This window comes from Dendropsophus ebraccatus, chromosome 4 (genome assembly GCF_027789765.1).
Source record: "Dendropsophus ebraccatus isolate aDenEbr1 chromosome 4, aDenEbr1.pat, whole genome shotgun sequence".
In the NCBI taxonomy this organism is placed as follows: Eukaryota; Metazoa; Chordata; class Amphibia; order Anura; family Hylidae; genus Dendropsophus; species Dendropsophus ebraccatus.
The window spans coordinates 30445652-30468938 of NC_091457.1; the positions used below are offsets into that span (position 1 = coordinate 30445652).

The 23287-nt window shown below is 43.6% G+C and overlaps 1 protein-coding gene across 2 annotated transcripts in view; it reads right to left on the reverse strand.

The window, feature by feature from the left end:
• The window catches only part of LOC138789546 (cathepsin W-like), a 39974-nt gene extending 17054 nt beyond the window's left edge, over positions 1-22920 (reverse strand). The window contains exons 1-4 of one of the 2 annotated variants that reach the window (XM_069968245.1): positions 22840-22920; positions 22633-22687; positions 13005-13118; positions 10365-10504 (exon numbers count right to left, since the gene is read on the reverse strand). In XM_069968245.1, coding sequence (XP_069824346.1) covers positions 10365-10504; positions 13005-13118; positions 22633-22687; positions 22840-22911 — 381 coding nt within the window. In that variant the 5' untranslated portion in view covers positions 22912-22920. Of the gene's footprint in view, positions 1-10364; positions 10505-11073; positions 11177-13004; positions 13119-22632; positions 22688-22839 lie in introns of those variants that run through there. The other variant, XM_069968246.1, reaches the window with a different exon arrangement.
• Between the last annotated feature and the right edge of the window lie 367 nt (positions 22921-23287).

Genomic DNA, 23287 nt, shown 5'->3' on the forward strand with positions numbered 1-23287 from the left:
TTTATTTTCTAACCTTCAATTTAAATTTTAAAATCAAATCGACTTCAATTCAAGTGCAATTTTGCAGGGCGGTCTGGTCATCTATTGTATCTCCAAGATACATGCCACTGTTCAAAGGAACAGACAGTAATAATGGTGGATCCTAATTTAGCATCCTTGTGTTATCCATTTCAAACCATATAATCTGTTGATGTCAACTTGCGGGGGTTCTCTGCCGTCCTTTCATTTTTTAGCTCGGGGCCTCTTAAGAAGACTGTATTGTTATTCTTCGTCCCTACCTCCAAAGAGATGCCTATCACGCACAACTGCATGAGGGTGTGAGGCTAAATCTAGCCATAATATGGCTATTTTAGTTTTAGGCGCAGCAGCACTGCCGTGGGTAAGCGCCAACAGGCGGTGCTCAAACTGCTGAACAGCATCTTCTACCTTCCTTAGATGTTTTAGCCGTTTTGAAGGCAGGATTGACCAGGCCTTTTACCAGTAGCTTCTTTCCTTCCTTGGATGTTGTAGTAGCCTTTTTGAAGGCAGGATTGACCAGGTCTTTTTAATACACAGGCTACCGCAATTGCCGTCTCTTAGAGACTCTTTAAAGGATTGAAAGTGTATTTGATCAAATTCCGTGGCCTCTTAAGCAGACTGTATTGTTCTCTGTGTCTTCACTGCCATGCTCTGATGTCACACTACGTCTGCGGAGGAGCGGGACTGGTTGCCGGGGGGCCGCCGATCGTGCCCCCGCCAACCAGCCAGCTGTTTTATTTTAGTTTTTTTGGTCTAGCCGTGGTCGGGGCCTCACCACCCCCGGTCGAGAGGCATCAGGTGTACCCTTGATGGTGACTGACAGCTGGCCTAGCCAGTTAGCTGTCAGCACCAGGTTCGTGTGTAATTAGCAGTGAGCTTGGTTGCATGTGACAAGGGGCGGAACCTGGTGGTGGCTCTGCAACTCGGCAGCCTCACACATGTACTATGCCTGGCCCACGTCTTCAACCTAATGTTGCTGCGGTTCCTTAAAACTTACCCCAATGTGGCTGACTTGCTCAACAAGGTGCACCACATCTGTGCACATTTCCGCAAGTCAACTGTCATCCATGTTGACTACTGCTGACTACTGGTGTGCCTGCCCCTGCCTCCATGTTGGCCACTGCTTGGCCTTAACTGGCATCCATGTTGGCTACTGCTGGGCCTTAACTGGCATCCATGTTGGCTACTGCTGGGCCTTAACTGGCATCCATGTTGGCTACTGCTGGGCCTTAACTGGCATCCATGTTGACTACTGGTGTGCCTGCCCTTGCATCCTTGTTGCTGGGCCTTAACTGGCATCCATGTTGACTACTGCTGGGCCTTAACTGGCATCCATGTTGACTACTGGTGTGCCTGCCCTTGCATCCTTGTTGCTGGGCCTTAACTGGCATCCATGTTGACTACTGGTGTGCCTGCCCTTGCATCCTTGTTGCTGGGCCTTAACTGGCATCCATGTTGACTACTGCTGGGCCTTAACTGGCATCCATGTTGACTACTGGTGTGCCTGCCCTTGCATCCTTGTTGCTGGGCCTTAACTGGCATCCATGTTGACTACTGGTGTGCCTGCCCTTGCATCCTTGTTGCTGAGCCTTAACTGGCATCCATGTTGACTACTGGTGTGCCTGCCCTTGCATCCTTGTTGCTGGGCCTTAACTGGCATCCATGTTGACTACTGCTGGGCCTTAACTGACATCCATGTTGACTACTGGTGTGCCTGCCCTTGCATCCTTGTTGCTGGGCCTTAACTGACATCCATGTTGACTACTGCTGGGCCTGCCCTTGCATCCTTGTTGCTGGGCCTTAACTGGCATCCATGTTGACTACTGCTGGGCCTTAACTGGCATCCATGTTGACTACTGCTGGGCCTTAACTGGCATCCATGTTGACTACTGGTGTGCCTGCCCTTGCATCCATGTTGCTGGGCCTTAACTGGCATCCATGTTGACTACTGCTGGGCCTTAACTGGCATTTATGTTGACTACTGCTGGGCCTGCCCTTGCATCCTTGTTGCTGGGCCTTAACTGACATCCATGTTGACTACTGCTGGGCCTTAACTGGCATCCATGTTGACTACTGCTGGGCCTTAAATGACATCCATGTTGACTACTGCTGGTGCTTAACTGGCATCCATGTTGACTACTGCTGGGCCTTAACTGGCATCCATGTTGACTACTGCTGGGCCTTAACTGGCATCCATGTTGACTACTGCTGGGCCTTACCTGACATCCGTGTTGACTACTGCTGGGGCTTAACTGGCATCCATGTTGACTACTGCTGGGCCTTAACTGGCATTTATGTTGACTACTGCTGGGCCTGCCCTTGCATCCTTGTTGCTGGGCCTTAACTGACATCCATGTTGACTACTGCTGGGCCTTAACTGGCATCCATGTTGACTACTGCTGGGCCTTAAATGACATCCATGTTGACTACTGCTGGTGCTTAACTGGCATCCATGTTGACTACTGCTGGGCCTTAACTGGCATCCATGTTGACTACTGCTGGGCCTTAACTGGCATCCATGTTGACTACTGCTGGGCCTTACCTGACATCCGTGTTGACTACTGCTGGGGCTTAACTGGCATCCATGTTGACTACTGCTGGACCTTAACTGGCATCCATGTTGACTACTGCTGACTACTGGTGTGCCTGCCCTTGCCTCCATGTTGGCTACTGCTGATCCTGCCTGGCCTCCATGTTAACTACTGTTGCTCCTGCCTGGCCTCCATGTTGGTTACTGTTGCTCCTGCCTGGCCTCCATGTTGGTTACTGTTGCTCCTGCCTGGCCTCCATGTTAACTACTGCTGATTCCGGCAGTTCTCTGTGTGCTCAATGCCATGCAGTGTTTGGCCTAATTTTGGGGAGGCTCACTTTCTTCCTCACTCACTTTTAATGGTTCTCTGTGAGCTCACTGCCATGCTAGGTCTGGTATAATTTTCGGAAGGCTGACTGGCTACTTCTACCTTGTTCACTCTGTCCTCACCGCTATGCTGTGTCAGGCTGAATAATTGGGTGGTTCATGATAAGCTACCTCTGTTTTAATGGTTCCCTGTGTTCTCAATGCCATGCTGTGTCAGGCTGAGTTTTTGGGTGGTCCCTATGCCTACCTCTGTTTTAACCAGGCTGTTGCACAGAATTAGGCATAATGGTGCCATTAGGCAGCCTCAGAGGCATGCATACATGCTGCCCCTGCTGTTTCCTGTCTATTTCCGTTGTGTTTCCATCAATTTCTGAGGTTGACAGGTTTTCACACGACCTTCCCTCTACCGAACTTGGGTCCCCTCAAAAAATGCTCGAGTCTCCCATTGACTTCAATGGGATTTGTTACTAGAAACAAGCACTCGAGTATCCGGAAATACTCGGCTCGAGTAATGAGCACCCGAGCATTTTAGTACTCGCTCATCACTAATTACAGGCTATTTTAGGCCTGGAGCCAATAAATTTCCAGAACAGGATCACTGTTGCAGTGATGTCACTGTATTGGCCTATACTTGCTTATGGATCCCATCCCTGTGTCTCAAAGGCTACAGACAGACCTAAAATGACAGAGCAGCATTGTGGGAATGAGGCTAGGTGAGTATTTTTGTTTAGGGAACACTACGTAGCCAGTAAAGGCGTATAGACATGCACACTGTACTGTGTCTATTACCAAAACCTCCAGCAAAAAGAAAAACACGTCAAAGAGACCATACTAATTATATGCCATGGAATTCTGCTTGTAAATTAAATTACATAAATGTTCCACTAGGAAACTTAAAATCAGGCTATTGGAGCATCTGAAGAGCAATAGTAACACCAGTAGATTGAGTATGTAGGGAAGAGATTAGAGGGAATTATTATTGTTACACTGATAGGACTATTCGCCTGAAGACCAGGTACCCCATGGATCTAAGTTTTAAAACTGGTTTAATGCATTTTTACCAACAGATTTGCATTCACATTTTTATGTACACATTTACTTTAAATTGTTTAAGAACACACATATTCCTCTTGGAAGATTACGTATGGATTAGAGATTTGGGGCCATCTGTAGTTATTGTGTTTGGACAGGCGGAATGAGAAATGTTATATTCAGTTATATCATGGTAAATGAGCCATCTGAAAGGTATTTTGTCCTCTAAAGGGTTTATGAGTGGTTCTGATGATAGTGGACTCGCTTGTAAAAACAAATTTTGAGCCATTGCTCAATATAAAAAAAGTCAGATAATTTATTAATATATTGTAGTGCAGTATCCCAGACTACAGAAATGTTTAAAGTTGCCCTGTTTGTATATTGTGACTAATACAAAAATACTCATCCTCCCAAATTTAATGTGTATGGTGGCCTTTTGATTCTCCCACTGACAAATGATGTTGGGAAGAGAGAAGAATCAGGCATGTTGCATGGTATGTGCTAAAAGAGGTTTGAAAATGCATGGGCAATATAACAATAGAGGTGTCAGGACAGGCAAGAACAGACAGGACAGAGACAGTGGGCCCTGAATCTGAACCCACCACTGACCCTGCATAATTGCCTCGGCCGACCCTAAACGGTCGCGGACAACCATGAAGGAGTTCCCTACGCTGCGTAAGTGAAACACAGAACAGCACGGACAGACAAACACAATAAAGAATAGTAGAACAAGCCGGGTCAAACCACACAGGCAACGCAGTACAAAGTCGGTAACACAAGGGATAGTCGGAGGTCAGGCGGAGGTCAGAACACGAGCAGTCAGGCAGAAGGGATTAGGATTGGATACGCAGGAGAAGGACAAGGGGAGCTGGGATCAGAATAACTAATAGCCAGCAATTACCAGCTGGCTTTCACTTTACTTTATACTGGACCAGGAGCCCGGACCAGACACTGATTGGTCCGGTCTCCTGATCCAGCAACACTGCAGCTGTGGTGCTGCAGACCAAGTGGCAGAGCGATCTGCCACTCAGCCTGCAAGAAGCCGCATCAGCTGTGCCGGCCGGCCGGCTGACTGTCACGTGAGACCGCGGCGTCCCCGGTTACTAGGGACGCCGTCGGGTCTCCGTGACGTCACTCCGCTCCGGCGCGTTCTCGAGCCGGCCGCCGGAGCAGAGGCCGGGGAAGACGCCGCAGGAGCCAGGTCAGGTGAGTTCCTGACATTACCCCCCCCCCCTCTTATGAGGGGCCTCAGGACCCTTATCCACTGGACGGGGTTTAGACGGATTCTGGGTATGATATCGTCGGATTAACTGAGGAGCGTGTATATCTCTAACTGCCACCCATGTACGCTCTTCTGGTCCAAAACCCTTCCAGTGGACTAGGTATTGTAATGAACCCTGTACCCACCGAGAGTTTAAAATTCTCTCTACCTCATACTCCAGTTCAACCTGGACGACTAGTGGAGCAGGAGGAGGTGACGGAAACACCGGTGGCACATATTTTTTCAGCAAGGCTTTATGAAAAACAGAATGAATCTTTAGGGACGATGGTAGTTTAAGCCTGAAAGTTACTGGGTTAATAACCTCTACGATAGTGTATGGCCCAATGTATTTGGGTGCCAGTTTTCCTGATTGGACTCTCAATTTCAGGTTTTTAGTTGAGAGTCAGACTTTTTCACCTACAACATATTGATGGCCAGATATGCGTCTTCTGTTGGCATACTTTTGATAGGTTTCTTGGGCTTTCACCAAGCTCTGATGAGCTTGGGCCCAAACTGTGCACAGTTTCGAGAATATATCTTCAGCTGAAGGGTTTACAGATTCGGCAGAGTGGACGGACGAGTATCTGGGATTAAACCCCTAATTACAAAAAAACGGCGACATACTAGTAGAGCGCTACTCATGGTTGTTTAGGGCAAACTCAGCGAGTGAAATGAAGTCACGCCATTTGTCCTGGGTATTAGACACAAAACATCTTAGAAACTGCTCCAAAGACTGATTGACCCTCTCGGTCTGTCCGTTCGTTTGAGGGTGGAACGCAGAAGAGAAAGACAATGAGACCCCCAGTTTACTACAAAACTCTCTCCAAAATTTAGCAACAAATTGAACACCCCTGTCAGAAACAATGTTCTCCGGGATCCCATGCAAGCGTAACACATGATTGACAAACAGCGTGGCTAATAAGCGAGCACTGGGTAGTTTACGTAGTGGAATAAGATGACACATCTTAGAAAAACGATCCACCACCACCCAAATGACAGTTTTACCCCTAGATAGTGGTAGGTCCGTGATAAAATCCATAGATAAGTGCGTCCAAGGTCTCGTAGGGACCGGCAGAGGGTGTAACAACCCCTCCGGTAGGCTACGGGGAACCTTGGATCGAGCACAGATCTCACAGGCTTCCACAAACGATTTAACATCTCGGCTCCATGTTGGCCACCAGAAATGACGTGACAGCAGATATTTAGTTCCAGCAATACCAGGATGTCCTGCCAACACAGAACCATGAATCTCTTCCAATACTTGGAGACGGAGATTCGGCGGTACAAACAAGAGAGACTCAGGAGTGTTATGGGGGGCCATACTCTGAGACTGCGTGACTATAGTCACTAAGTCTGGTTGCAAAACAGATATTACAACGCCAGGTTTTAGTATCGTATCGACACAGTTTTCGGGCATGACATCAAAATCAAAGCTGCGGGAGAGGGCGTCATCTCTGATATTACGAGAACCGGGTCGATAGGTGATTTCAAAGTCGAACCTAGAAAAGAACAGTGCCCACCGGGCTTGCCGTGGAGAAAGACGTTTAGCAGTATCAAGGCAAACTAAATTCTTGTGGTCAGAGAGTACAGTGACTTTATGTTTGGCCCCTTCCAAGAAGTGCCTCCATTCATCAAAGGCCATCTTAATGGCCAACAGTTCTCTATTGCCAATATCATAGTTACGTTCTGCTTGTGAAAACTTTTTTGAAAAGAATGCAACCGGCCGTAGGTGGGTAAGGGTATCTGACCCTTGGGACAAGACTGCCCCTACCCCCACCTCGGACGCGTCTACTTCAGCAACAAACGGGCGTTGGAAATCTGGCTGAGTCAGTACTGGAGCTTCTGAGAAGCAATGCTGAAGTGTGTCGAATGCCTCAATAGCCTCTTTGGACCAGTGTACAAGGTCTGCCCCCTTCTTGGTCAAATCGGTAAGAGGCCTAGCTATGATAGAAAACCCCTTAATAAATTTCCTGTAATAATTAGCAAAGCCTAAAAACTTTTGTAAGGCCTTCAGGTTGTTAGGTCGTTCCCAATTTTTTATGGCCGCCACCTTGACCGGGTCCATACTAAACGAATGGGGAGTAATATTATAACCCAAGAACGAGACCTCCTGGAGGCCAAACTGACATTTCGACAACTTGGCATAAAGTTTATTTTGTCTGAGAAGCTCCATTACCGTACGGACGTGCAACAAATGGGAAGACCAATCTGGGGAAAAGACTAAAATATCAACGAGGTACACCACAACAAACCGTCCCAGATACTCACGAAAAACATCATTGACAAAATGCTGGAAGACAGCCGGAAGCATTGCATAACCCAAAGGGCATGACGAGATACTCGAAGTGGCCCTCTGGGGTATTGAATGCGGTCTTCCACTCATCACCTTCCCTGATGCGGATTAAATTGTATGCTCCCCTCAGGTCTACCTTGGAAAACCAATTAGCTCCTATGATTTGGTTAAACAGATCAGGAATTAATGGCAAGGGATGCTGATTCTTAACCGTAATCTTATTCAACTCCCGGTAATCAATACAGGGATGGAGACCCCCGTCCTTCTTCCCAACGAAAAAGGACCCCGCCCCCATGGGAGAAGAAGATGGGCGTATATGACCTTTACGCAGGCTATTCTTTATATATTCCCTCATACCAGCTTCCCTCTCCGGACAGGACAGATTGAAAGTGCGACCTCGAGGGTATTTGACACCAGGGAGTAGCTCAATAGCACAATCATATGGTCTGTGTGGTGGTAATTCTTCTACTGCCTTTTCGTCGAACACATCAACATAGTCTGATAAAAATTCCGGAACCTCCCCTTCTCCGGAGGAGCATTCCGCAAGAGACACAGCATTACAGTGGGAGGCACACCCAGGCCCCCATCGTACCAGCTCCCTGTTGGGCCAGTCAAAGACAGGGTTGTGAGTCTCCAACCAGGGCAACCCCAGAATCACGTCAGATGACAAGTTATGCATGAGTAAGAAGTTGAGTCTTTCCACATGGACAGACCCCACCTTGACCTCAAGACAAGGTGTCACATAACGTACACTTCCCTGGGCAAAAGGGGCAGAATCTGCTCCAGTGACATTAATAGGACGCTGGAGAAGCAGGGGACATACCTCCAAACCAGAAAAAAACATAGGATTAACAAAGTTGGTTGAGGATCCAGAATCAACCTGGGCGTACCCATTAATACTTTTATTCCCCACAGACAAAGAGATTGGCAACAATAACTTATTTTTGAAGGTTACCTGTGCGCCTGAGAGACCCCTTCGACAATCTCTCAGGCGCTGAAGTTTTCCGGCGGTGGCCCTGGCCTGAAAGGGCATTGCCGGACTTGGTGTCCTGCTTTTCTGCAATAAAGACATAAATTATTCTGCAGGCGATGGGCACGTCGGGCTTTAGCATCGGTGGCATCCACCTGCATCGGCTCTTCGGGTGATGGTAAGACTGGGAGAGAGGATTTGGGGTGTGAGAGCGGTGATACAGGGGTTCTAGGGTGGTCAGGGGTACCCTTCTCTCTCTGTCGGTCTCTGAGTCGTCGGTCAACCCTGATGGCTAGTGTCATGCTGTCTTCAAGCGAGTCAGGAGTAGGATATGCCACCAACATATCCTTCAATCTGTCACAGAGACCCACCCGAAACTGATATCTGAGGGCCGAATCGTTCCACGTGGAGAGACCGCTCCACTGCCGGAATTCTGAGCAGTACTCCTCCACTGGACGTCGGCCCTGTCTCAACCCAGTCAGCTGTCGTTCAGCGTTAGCTGCACAGTCAGGGTCATCATACAATAGACCTAAGGCGGAAAAGAACTGGTCGGGGCTCTGTAGGTGAGGGGAGTCAGATGGTAGAGAAAATGCCCACTCCTGTGGTGGTCCTTGGAGAAGGGACATGATGATGCCTACCCTCTGAACCTCATCCCCAGACGAAGTAGGGCGTAACCTAAAATACAATTTACACCCCTCCCTGAAGGCACGGAATTTCCCCCTGTCCCCCGTGAACTTATCAGGAAGTTGAACAGGTGGTTCAGGAGGTGTGGGGGAGGTCACCGTGAGCTGTCAGGGTGCCGTCTCCTGTTCCTGGACCCTTACAGCGAGCTCCTGAACCATTGTGTTGAGTCGCTGCATTTGGTCCACAATATTAGTCAGGGCTGTCCGGTTGTCCATGAGGCAAATGGCGGTAATAGGCTGGCTATTCTGTCAGGACAGGCAAGAACAGACAGGACAGAGACAGTGGGCCCTGAATCTGAACCCACCACTGACCCTGCCTAATTGCCTCGGCCGACCCTAAACGGTCGCGGACAACCACGAAGGCGTTCCCTACGCTGCGTAAGTGAAACACAGAACAGCATGGACAGACAAACACAATAAAGAATAGTAGAACAAGCCAGGTCAAACCACACAGGCAACGCAGTACAAAGTCGGTAACACAAGGGATAGTCGGAGGTCAGGCGGAGGTCAGAACACGAGCAGTCAGGCAGAAGGGATTAGGACGGGATACGCAGGAGAAGGACAAGGGGAGCTGGGATCAGAATAACTAATAGCCAGCAATTACCAGCTGGCTTTCACTTTACTTTATACTGGACCAGGAGCCCGGACCAGACACTGATTGGTCCGGTCTCCTGATCCAGCAACACTGCAGCTGTGGTGCTGCAGACCAAGTGGCAGAGCGATCTGCCACTCAGCCTGCAAGAAGCCGCATCAGCTGTGCCGGCCGGCCGGCTGACTGTCACGTGAGACCGCGGCGTCCCCGGTTACTAGGGACGCCGTCGGGTCTCCGTGACGTCACTCCGCTCCGGCGCGTTCTCGAGCCGGCCGCCGGAGCAGAGGCCGGGGAAGACGCCGCAGGAGCCAGGTCAGGTGAGTTCCTGACAAGAGGTCCCGATGTGTGGAAAATGCTCCATGTGTATCGCCCCTCACAGACATTTGGTCAGGAGTACTTTATCCCTTTATGATATGTACAGCATACATGTACAACCTGTATACATGAACAACATGTACATGTACAATCACAAACATAATAAAGGAAGGGGTAAGGTTGAGGAATCTTCCCCATTTTACTCTATTGAGTGATTGAACAAAGGCTCCGTGTTTTTGTACATTTGAAATGTATTGTGAGTAGTTTTCCAGTATATACATATGGTGCTTATATTTATTTCTATTAGTGTAACATTTGCAGAACACAAGCAGCGACTTCTTACCTGATCTTTAACTTTAGAAATGACGCCACATTTTCTCCAGTCTCTATCTAGGGGAAATGAAGTTCCTTCTGTGTCTTGCTTGATTTGGGGCAATTTCATGAGGAAGCTGGAATCCAAGCTATTACTCCTAAATTCTTCAGCTATTAGAGAACAATTCATGTGGATTATTTTCAGTTTTAAAATATCCCATGACAATAGCAAAATAAAACAAAAATGCAAGACTATTGAGCTTCAATACCAGACACAATCATGGACAAAAATCAGACTAATTTTATTACCCTGTAATATTTTTGAAGGTGTTATCCAGGATAAGAAAAAACACAGCTACTCTTTTTTTTCCTTCTTTTTTTGTGTGCAAAAACTGCACCACCCTGTGTGGAATTACAGTGCAGCTCCATTCATCTGAAGTCACAATGTGCTACCTATAAATGCACCCCCCACCACCACCATATGCCATTTATGATACAGGTGTTTCCTTGCATGCCACCATGGTAAAGATGTAATTGTGACCATTGCGCTTCCTATAGTTACAACACTGAGTGTGAATTACATTACACTGTCTATATGTTTACTAAAGATGGGTGAATATTGTTTGAGCTTTCAAGCTCATTATATGGTTTTCGCACACAATTTTTATGGGAATTATCACCAGGTTCTCACCCACTATTTCTACTACGTCACCCAGTATTATATATAATAATTCAGAGACCTGGAAGTCTTCCATGCATGCTCCCCCTGCTGATCCAGTTCCATTTCTGTGGCGTTTCCATCACTTTCTGAGGTTACCAGGCACACCATACACCCTCCCACTGCTGAGTAGTAGGAAAAAAAATGCTTGAGTCTTCCATTGACTTTATTGAGGTTTGGTACTCGAATCAAGCACTCAAGCATTTGAAAAAAACGAGCATTCAAGCATTTTAGTACTCGTTAATCTCTAATGCTTACACATATTCTGTTATGGTTCCCTTTCATAGAGTACTTATGAACATGCAATATGGAACTGTTAGGGTATGGGAGCAAAATCCTCACTTGTGAGCACCTCATTTGTCATTATTATCTCTTAACATGGAAGGATCAAGAAGGTCCCATTGATTTTAATGGGAGATTTAAAATGACACTGTCACCCCCTTTTAGCATTATGACTTTTCTTTACAGTTGTAAAGGGTACATTTTGCAGTTTTCATCCCCTATTTTATATCATACGTCATGGTGCTTGTTCCAGTAAAAAGTGATCTTTTATCATCTGAGGATTGTGCTTCCTGGGTGGGGCTTCTCGACCACAGCGCCACTTAGCCCTGACCATAACAGTGCCATAGACCCCGCCACTCTGTGACTCCCCACACTCCCTTGACAACCATTGGAACGGGCTGGCTTAAGGGTCTAGGCCCAACCCCCTCTAGATCTGCCCATACCAATGGCCGCAGAGGGGGTGGGGCCTGTGCATCAATGATGTCACAGAGAGGTGTGGCCTACAGTGGTGGTGTGGGCAGGACTAAGTGGCGCTGCAGCCATGAAGCCCCGCCCCGGTAGCACAATCCGCAGATGATAAAAGATCACTTTTTACTGCAGCAAGCACCATGACATATGATATAAAATAAGGTATGAAAACTGCAAAATGACCCTTTATACTTCTTAAGAGAAGTCATAATGCAAAAAGGGGGTGACAGTGTAACTTTAAAGTGGATCTACGCAGAAAAAGTGACATGTCCCTTCTATTTCCACAGGGTGTTTTGGATGAACCAATGCCTTTTTTCATATGAAAATTCACACAGTTTCCATATCAAAAGTATAACTGTCATTTCAAACAACTTCGCAGAAATCAATAGTTCAAGCGATTTTAAAAAACACTTTATTAGGTTTAATTAGGCAAAAAAGCTTCCTTCTGTACTCACAAGGCTGTTTTTCCACCTCCTTCTCCAATTCTTATCTGTTCATTATCAAGGCAAAGTTATCTACATTGCAGACAAGCGAGATAAAGATGGGTTTGCTGTGTGCATTATAACTAGAGATGAGCAAATTTACAGTAATAACAAAGCGATAATGATAACAAAGCAATTTGCCTCATTATTGCTGTACATTTGATCATCTCTAATTATAACCTATGGAGTAAGAAGGGGCTGAGGGGGATTAATGAGCAGGAAGAGGATAGAACCAGCCCTTACAGCCTGGAGACTGTCTTGCCACAAAAATCACTAGATTCACAGGCCAGACTGCTCAGTGCTGGTCTGGGAATTGGTGAGGTAATACTGCAGGATGTTGTGCCATGCTGGCTCCTTTACTGCAGACTGCACAGGCTGGTTCTCTCCTCTCCCTGCTCACTTATCCCCTTGTCATCCCCTCTATATATTATAATAGACACAGCAAACCTGTGTTCACTTTTCTTCTCTGCAACAGATAAGAAGTAGAGGGGAGGTGGGAAAACAGCCTTGTCAGTATGGAAGGAAGCTCTTTTGCCTAATAAAGCCTATTACTGAGTTTCTTATAATCGCTTGTACTATTGATTTTTGCAAAGTTGTTTGAAATAACAAGTAAGAATAGGAGGGAAAATAAAGTTATTCAGTGAAAAAAAAAATACTATTAATCTTCCCAAAGAGTAACAAGTAATAAATAAACCACACAGTAAAGTTAATGTAAGCACACCTGTAAGATCACTAAACTTTGTCACACCATACTGAGCCGTTCCTAATTCTTCTCTTTGTAGGCGTTCGGCTTCCTTCATGTTACTGATGAATACAGACAGTCTGTATTCATACTCTGTGGATAGAAAAGATTGTGGTTGAACTATACAAACAATTAAAGATTTACAAATGCAAAATTCTATGGAAACATTACATTTTTGGTTTTGAGTCAAGGGAAATAAAATGTCAATGTTATTTTAAGCGACTGCAAGTGAAAGTAATAAAAACATGACAACTATGAAGGCGATAAGATAGTGATATAGTTAGTAAAAATTTTAACCTTTATCAAGTCTGTATAAAAATAATAGTGCAAGTATATGGTGCTTTTATTTTACTTTTATCAAAAACAGGATAGCAAATCCCCACATAGAGTGATAGAAATCATCATAAAAAAGACAGAGGGTTACATATGTGCTACTATTTTTAATGATAAAGAACCCACTTGATTGGTTTGAATCGCATAGTTGCTGTTTGTGCTCCAGAGATATAGTTTGTTTTTATTATAGATATATATATATAGAGAGAAATAAGCTTTACTGCTTCGATTGTCTATAACCTATGCCAGCATGGCCTTTGTTTCCATGATTCGGCTGGATACCAGTGGACAACGGAGATACAGGACTGGTAAATGATAGCTACTTTATTTTAAAATTGCAAGTTTCAAAGGCATTACACACAAAGCATCAGTATACCACTAATCTTACACCCTAACCCGGGTATGTTCACACACTGTATATTTAAAAAAAATAACGACTGTTTTAGCAGATTGCAACACCGGCCGCAGAGTATACGTCTATTTTTACACTGTGTGCACAGGCTATTTTGTACGTCCGCTATTCACTGAATAGCGGCCGCACAAAATAGCCTGTCGACACACAATATAAAGTACGGCTTCGTACGTACTTTACATTGTGTGCTATGGTTAGTTGGAGCGCGGGCACACCCAAATGTGCCCGCATTCCAATTAACATGAAGTGATGTTTACCCTGCCGGTACTGCAATACTGGCAGGGTGAACATCACAGACAGCGGCCGCTGCATGACACGGCTTACCTCCTAGTCTCATTGTTACCACCTATGTGCTTCGTCTCATTGTGGCAGTAGTGAGTCGGGCTTCAGCAGCAGCCCATGCAGATAGCAAACTACAGTTTCCACAATGTACCCTCTTGTGTGCCAAAGGGCCCTATTACACCAGCAGATTATCTGACAAATTTCTTTGAGCCAAAGCCAGGACTGGACTATAAACAGAGGAATAAAGGAAAGACTGAGAGTTCTCCTCATTTTAAATCCATTCCTGGCTTTGGCTTAAAAAAATCTGTTAGATAATCTTTTGGTGTAATAGGGCCCTTATACTGTGCGCCCTCACTGCTGAGCCTTTTATATTAGTGTCTAGTTATCTCCCCTCCTGTTTTTTTTTTAAATAAACAGCTGACTCCTAGTACTGCAACTGAGCATGTGTGACCATTAAGCTAAATCTGGACTACAGGTCATAACCCTAGACAATGAGTTATAAACATCACATTTAGCGACAGTAAGCACTGTGGGATTGTATAAAACTACGGAAAATATTGAATTACTATATATTTTAGAATTGTACATTGCATTTTATACTTTCAAATTAATAGTATATGTATAGTGTATAATTATATACAAATAGTATGTTTATTACAATCTTTCTGAGCTAAGTATGGTTCTGGAAAAGCATGTTCACATAGCTGTCTGCTGTTCTTTTCCTATGCAGAGAGAAGAACTACAAGGCTACCCTGACATAGGGATGAAAGTAATAAAGCTACCGTCTTCAACAGCATTTCTGGCCCTATGGAAACAGAACAGCGGGTTAAAGTCTTCCAACCTGTTGTAGTTTCCCTTTAAGGCCATGTTACATGGCCGTGTCACAAAATGGGCGCTGTCTGAGATGTTCAACCCGGCCAGTACTGCAGTACCGGCTGGGTTAACATCACTTCTCTTTGATTGGAATACAAGCACATTCAGGTGTGCCTACACTCTAATTAGCCATAGCAGACAATGTAAAGTACGTCCGGAGCCGTTCAATACATTGTAAGCATAGTCTATTTCGTGTTGAATGAATAGACATAAACATGTAAGTTTTCTGTGCGGCCGCACGGAATCGCAGACGGAATGTATACAGAGTGTATACACTACGGTCGGGATTCTATAGGGGTTAATATGATCTGCCATTGTAAACGTGCAACAGCGGCCATTGCTTAATCTAAAAATCTACTAGATTAGCACTTACAGGGGTCATTAGAGATCAGCTCACCTAAACAAATGCATCCAAGCTACCTTTCCTTTACACAGCAAACAGTTAAGGTGCATTTACACGTAACAATTATCGTGTGAATTTGTGCGATAACGATCGAATTCGAACGATAATCGTACGTGTAAACACAGCGAACGATCAAACGACTGAACGAGAAATCGTTCATTTTGATCTTTCAACATGTTCTCAAATCGTCGTTCGCAAAAAATTTGCAGATCGTTCCATGTAAACAGTCGTTCACCGATTTAACCAATGTGTGAGATAGGCTTAAGCGATCGCAAAACGAATTTTTTGGACGATATATCGTACCGTCTAAACGCTGATTGTTATGAAAAAAAAAATCGTTACTCCGACATCGTTAATCGTACGATTGGGCCAATTATCGTTTTGTTAAGGTGCGTTTTCACGAAACCATAATTGGCCCGATCGTACGATTAACGATGTAGGAGTAACGATTTTTTTTTATAACGTTTAGCGTTTAGACGGTATGATAAATTGTACGGAAAATTCGTTTTAGGCTCGTTTAGGCTCTTCTAACACTAAATTTTTCTGTTTTTTTTTTTTTTTTTACCACACTAGCCTAAAACTTTTGCAGAGTACTGTAGCTATCTATAGCAAACATACTAACTAGAGATGAGCAAAGCAAATCTGGCGAATCAAGATTAGCTGCAAATCATGCTGTCAATTCACTTTGTCTTGAGAAGTGAATTCCCGCTGATTCCTACATTCGTTTTTTTTTAAATGATGATTTTCCAATTTTTGACACTTTTACAACATGCTTTCACAAACTCACCCTTTTGTAACAGTGCAAGTATTGTAGCTACTATAGTTTCTGCAATTTTTTTTTTTTTATGAAATTTGTTAAGATTCAATTCGCAAACCTTAACTAGTGTTGATCGAACTGTTCGAGAAAAGTTAGATTCAAGTCGAGCATCTCGATTTTCTCGAACCAAACCAAATATTTTACTGTTTGTTCGAGTTAGCGTTCAAGTTTGAGTTAGTGTTCGAGTGCCTTTTTGCCAGTGAAATCAGTGCAGAGCACAAAGAAGCATCAGAAATGTCATTGCTGAGGTGTAGCGGTCTCATTGGCTACTAACTAACCCTGAAGAAGCCAATAGCGAAACGACGTTGGAGGAGTGTGAGGTGGGAGGCCTGAGGCTTTGGGAATTGTATTCCCGGGTAATTTTGTTTATGTGCACTTGCTAACATTTTGGTTAGATTTAGCCATGCAGCCTGTGGTTTAGTATATATTTTAGTACTTGCACTTTATATTACTGTTTACAACCTGGCTGTAATGAGCTATGTTATCTGTACCTAATACCTGCACCTGCACTTTATTTGTAACATATACCTGTCCTCCTGTATGGTCTCCCACCTCCCAGGTCTTTGTTTTTATTTTCGATTTGCGATGATTTTCAATAAAGTCTTTTGTATATATCAGTGAATTTTCAATATTTCTTTTACGTTCACACCGGATGGGTTTATAGGTGTTTAGTTCATTGGCTACTAAAATCACATGACCATCTCATATAAAAAGTCACTGTGCTTTGTTCCGGACGCCATTTTCTGCTCACTCACTGTGCTGGATAGAATGCTCTCTCAGTGTCTCCTTGTTTCATTGCATGCTGTCATTTCGATTAGTCAGATAGGAAGTGAGATTAGTGAGATTAGTGGGGTGTTTAAACCGTATTAACTATGTATGACTATGTATGTTAGACTAGCATTTTTGCAACAATCATTTTCCTGTCCATAGAAAGCTGCATATTAGATTTGCCAATTTATACGTAGTGCCCAAAAGCTGACATACATTCTTTGTCCGTCATAAAAAAATACGGAATACTTCACATCTGTTATACCCAGTAATTTATTGTACATATGATTTGTGAACGTGGATTTTTTCAGTGATTCCTATCAGCTGTATTTCTATCAGCTGACATACATTCTCAGTCCGATAGTCTGTAATATCAGTACCGTAGTCTGTAATATCAGTCCAGTAGTCTGAAATATTAGTCTGATAGTCTGGAACATGAGTCCTGTAGTCCGTAATATCAGTCCGATAGTCTGTAATATCAGTCCTGTAGTCTGTAATATCAGTCCAATAGTCTGGAATATCAGTCCTATAGTCTATAATATAAGTCCAATAGTCTGGAATATGAGTCCTGTAGTCTGGAATATGAGTCCTGAAGTCTGGAATATGAGTCCTGTAGTCTGTAATATCTGTCCAAAAGTCAGGAATATCAGTCCTGTAGTCTGGAATATCTGTCCGAAAGACTGGAATATGAGTCCTGTAGTCTGTAATATCAGTTCGATAGTCTGGAATGTCAGTCCTGTAGTCTGTAATATACGTCCGAAAGACTGGAATATCAGTTCTGTAGTGTGGAATATACGTCTGAAAGACTGGAATATCAGTACCGTAGTCTGTAATATCAGTCCAGTAGTCTGAAATATTAGTCTGATAGTCTGGAACATGAGTCCTGTAGTCCGTAATATCAGTCCGATAGTCTGTAATATCAGTCCTGTAGTCTGTAATATCAGTCCAATAGTCTGGAATATCAGTCCTATAGTCTATAATATAAGTCCAATAGTCTGGAATATGAGTCCTGTAGTCTGGAATATGAGTCCTGAAGTCTGGACTATGAGTCCTGTAGTCTGTAATATCTGTCCAAAAGTCAGGAATATCAGTCCTGTAGTCTGGAATATCTGTCCGAAAGACTGGAATATGAGTCCTGTAGTCTGTAATATCAGTTTGATAGTCTGGAATGTCAGTTCTGTAGTCTGTAATATACGTCCGAAAGACTGGAATATCAGTTCTGTAGTGTGGAATATACGTCTGAAAGACTGTAATATCAGTCCGATAGTCTGTAATATGAGTCCTGTAGTCTGTAATATCAGTCCGATAGTCTGGAATTTGAGTTCTGTAGTCTGTAATATCAGTCCGATAGTCTGGAATATGAGTCCTTTTGTCTGGAATATCAGTCTGATAGTCTGTAATATGAGTCCTGTAGTCTGTAATATCAGTCCGATAGTCTGGAATTTGAGTTCTGCAGTCTGTAATATCAGTCAGATAGACTGGAATATGAGTCCTGTAGTCTGTAATATCAGTCCGATAGTATGGAATATGACACCTGTAGTCTGTAATATGAGTCCAATGGTCTGGAATTCGAGGTCTGTAGTCTGGAATATCAGTCCGATAGTTAGGAATATCTGTCCTGTAGTCTGCAATATCTGTCCTGTAGTCTGGAATATCTGTCCTGTAGTCTGGAATATCAGTCCTGTAGTCTGGAATATCTGTCCGATAGTCTGGAATATGAGTCCTATTGTCTGGAATATCAGTCCTGTAGTCTGTAATGTACGTCCGATAGACTGGAATTTGAGTTCTGTAGTCTGTAATATCAGTCCGATAGTTTGGAATATGACTCCTGATGAATCAATCTTTGGTACAGAGGAGTTGGTGGACAAATTTATCCTGAGTTGGTACAGAGCCCATAGACTATAATGGGATTCGATATTCGTTCGAATATACGAATATCGGGAGCTATTCGAATCGAATTTCGAATTATCAAATATTTCACTATTCGCTCATCTCTAGCAGTATTTTATCCCCCTTTTCTCCCCCTTTCATTCTTAAAGCCAAATTTCAGGCTATAAGTTGTTTCATGTTTCCATTTTATTCTTCTGGATGATATTTACAGTTTCTCCTACTACATATAGGTGTCAAAATTAACCGGAACATCTCCCATTGACTTTAATGGGGTTCAAGACAAACTTCAAACCAACTTCAGTACTGTTCGAGGTTCGACTCGAATTTGAACATTTTACTGTTCGATTATCACTAATCTTAATAAGTTTGAACAAAAATTTGCAAAGCTCACAAAACAAATTTCTGGCTGCTTCACTCATCTCTAATACTAACTAAAGCAGTAACCTGGATTGTTAGTATGCATTTACCTCTCATGTATTAATCCCTTCACGTCAGCAATCAGTATATATACGTTCCTACCTCGTGCAGTAGGAGTGTACATATACGTTCCTGACTGGGATGGGTTTGATGTGTATGGGACCGCTGCAGTGAGAGCATTGCCGCACACATCAGTGTCCCGGGAGCCCAGCATAATGACAGGCAGCTGTGATCCCCCAGCTGTCTGTAATTAACCCCTTAAACGCCACGATCTATAGCGATCGTGGAATTTAAGGTAGTCATTGACAGGACAAGATCCTGTCACTGACTGATCAGGACCCCCGCAGCCAAGATCACTTGTACCAATGGGCGTGAGTACGTCACTTACTTCCGTCCTGTCAGATCAGCGTTCTATACATAGAGTCTGCTCTCAGGCCGATAACACTGATCTATGCTATGCTATGGCATAGCATAGATTAGTATATGCAATACTATAAAATACTGTAAAATAAGAGTGTAAAAAAAAAAGTGTAGTAAAAAAGAAACTTTATAATCCCCCCCAATTAAAGTTCAATATATCTCCTTGCCCATTATAAAAATAAAAATATATTTTAAAAAATATTATATATTGTCACGGCCGCGGCGGCTTCCCGCGTCCCGGGTTGCCGCCGCGACCGCCTCCTGTTCCGTGCAGCCGCCGGGGTCCTTGTGTTGGGACCCGGCGCTGCTGCCGCTTCGGCCCCTGGGGCGCCTCACCTCTCCTCCGTGCATGTCGCGGTCTGTGCCGGCCGGCGCGCGCGTCCCCGCCTCCTAGGGCGCGCGCGCGCCGGCTGTCTCAGATTTAAAGGGGCAGTGCGCTCCTAATTGGTTAGTGGCACCAATCACTCCCCTATAAATCCCAGCATGCCCTGTCCTTAGTGTTGGAGCCTCTACATGCTTCCCATAGCGTTTGGCCCAGCTCCCTGTTGTTCCTGATACCTGTCCGCTACCTGGTCCCTAGTCCTTGTTTCTGTTTCCTGCCCGCTACCTAGTCCTTACTCCTAGTCACTGGTTCCTGCTTCCCGTCTCACTGCTGTTCCTGTGTTCAGCCTGTCACCTGCGGTACGCCTACACGCCTCTGTCAGTACCTACTCCTGCCACGCCTCGCCTGCCGTCACCAGCAACCAAGCCAGGGGTAGCGACCTGGGGGTCGCCTGCCGCAGCAAGTCCATCCCGCCTTGCGGCGGGCTCTGGTGAAAACCAGCGGCCCCTTAGACTCCGCTCCCTGGTGAGGTTTGTGCCATCGCTGATGCCGGTCCAGTGGATCCACTACTCCAGGCGTTACATATATCGTAGCATGTGGAATTGTCCGATCTATTCAAATATAACGTTATTGTTCCCGCACGGTGAACAGCGTAAACGAAAAAAAGTAAAATAAAAAAAAACACCAGGATTGCTGATTTTTTTTACAATCTTATATCAGAAAAAAAATGAATAAAAAGCGAACAAGACTTTTATTTTACACCAATATGATATTAATAGAGATGAGCGAACCGGGTTCGGGTACGAGTCGATCCGAACCCGAACGTTTGGTATTTGATTAGCAGGGGCTGCTGAACTTGGATAAAGCTCTAAGGTTGTCTGGAAAACATGGATACAGCCAATAACTATATCCATGATTTCCACATAGCCTTAGGGCTTTATCCAACTTCAGCAGCCACCGCTAATCAAATGCCGAAAGTTCGGGTTCGGATCGACTCGAGCATGCTCGAGGTTCGCTCATCTCTAGATATTAATAAAAACTAGAGATCATGGCACAAAAAATGACACCCCAATCAGCCATGTAAGTGAATTGCATTAATTTGCCCCGGACATCCGTGCATCAATGGGCTCGGTCTTGAAGGGGTTAAAGATTACAAAATTCATTTTTAGAAAATGTCCACCTAAGGGTACATATGGTGTATTTCTTTGTATTAGTGGGGCTGAAATAAGGGGCGGAAATTTGAAAGGTAATCGTACATTTCTGCCATATATTTGATCCTTTTGACTGTATTTTCTTTTATTGCAGTCAGACAGAATAGTCAAATTCAATATGGTTAATTGTTGTCCTGATCTACCCAAGTTGCCAATTAAGCCCATTGAATAAGACTTATTGTGACTGCAAAAAATAAATAAATAAATTACAAGAAAAAGTGACATGTAATTTATTCAGCTGTTTTTTCACAGTTTAATAAAACTTTCACAGTGTGAATTGTGACACATATTCCCAATAAAGACCATGGGGAGCACAATGCATGTATTTCTTGGTGCTTATTTTGCTGCATGATTCTTGGCAAAAATGCTAAATGCCTAATTACATCTGTGAATCATCTGAACAGTAATTTTACTCTGAATCAGATGGTCTTATGCTGCACTTACACGGAGCGATAATTCGCCTAATCAAACAATTAACGATTTTGAAATAACAATGTGTTTTTTATAACCATCAGCGCTTAGATGGAACGATATATAATTTGGAAAAATCGTTATTGTCATCGTTTTAAAAACACCGTAAAAAAGCCTATCTCACACATAGGGTGAATCGGTGAAAGACTGTTTACACAAAGTGATCAGCGAATTTTTAGCGAACGACCAACGAACATGTAGAAAGATCAAAATGAACGATTTCTTGCTCGTCGCTTGATCGTTCCCTGTGTGTACACAAGCCGTTTATCGCTCAAATGCGATCGTCATTGCGAAAATTTGAACGATAATCATTTCGTGTGAACGCAGCATCAAACTAAACCTCATTATCACCACATTACAACATCCCATCGACCCATCAATTTAACTATATTTTGTCCTAAGATTTTGACACATCAGATCACAACTAGTTAAGTAATAGAAACATAGCTTGGTTACTATTAACATTTACAGTCTGACGTGTCCTGCTTTAAAATTTATCATATGAACTTTTATTTGTAGTTCCATAACTCACAAAGTATATGGTATCATGGAAATACAACCTATTTCTTATCAATTGTTAGTTCACATATTTGTCATCAAGCACTAACATGCACATAAAACTCACTTAGAAATGTTTAGCAATTAAGGTTTAGAGGAAAATACAGAAGTCGCAGAAAGAAAATCGATAAACGTAGTCCTTTACACTTTTTAATATCCAAGCCATTCAATCCAAAAGAAGTATATACATAAAAATGACATACAACAACATGATCAGACTAGCAAAGAAGAAAATAAAAATTTGGTGGTTTGATTCAGGCGCAATGCCTTCAGCAAGAACCCGATGCCCAGACGTCATGGTTCCCCAGAGGATACCATGCTTGTGTTGAGAATATATCTTTAAAACAATGTGTTTCAAGGAGGCAACCCTCCTCTTCAGTCTTACCTCCTATGTCTTACCTTATAAGTGCAGGTTTACAATGAGTCTTACCTTGGATACTTTTGTAATTCTTCTTAAATTGCTGTGTAAACTTTCTAAATTGCACCTAAAGACAAGAACAATACAATTTAATAGTTATATAGATAGCACTTATATTTTGTTATAAGTTACAATTATTGTCTTTATAAAAAGTTACTTCTAGAAAAATATTGTATTAGGACAATATGGCATTTGTGAATTGGTTAAGTGCATAATTACCATTTCAAGATTTTTAGAGCCTGATTCTGAAATACAGACAGATAGAACGCAGAGTCCAAAGAGCACAAACATCTTTAGAAGTCCAACCTACAATGCAATGGAGAATAAAAGTGAGACTGGTTATAAACCACTCCGCAGATGTGAAAGTAAATGCATGTTTCTAAAAGAAACCACATCCAGGAGAAAAACCAAGACTATAAGAAAGAAATGAAAGCTATAACTAATGCAAGATACAGCTGTAAAACAAGACAATTAAATGTGTTTGTGTAGAGCTGAAAAAATATAATAAGGGCAAAAATCGGCAAGACTAAATCTTTCTAAGGTTAAGCAGCTTGGAGAGGTTCGGCAAATATTCTTGGCCACTTTGGCTAAATTGTGATAGTTGCACATTTCCTTCACATGTGATGGGCAGGTGGTAGAGCCATATATGAAATACTACAGAGCATTT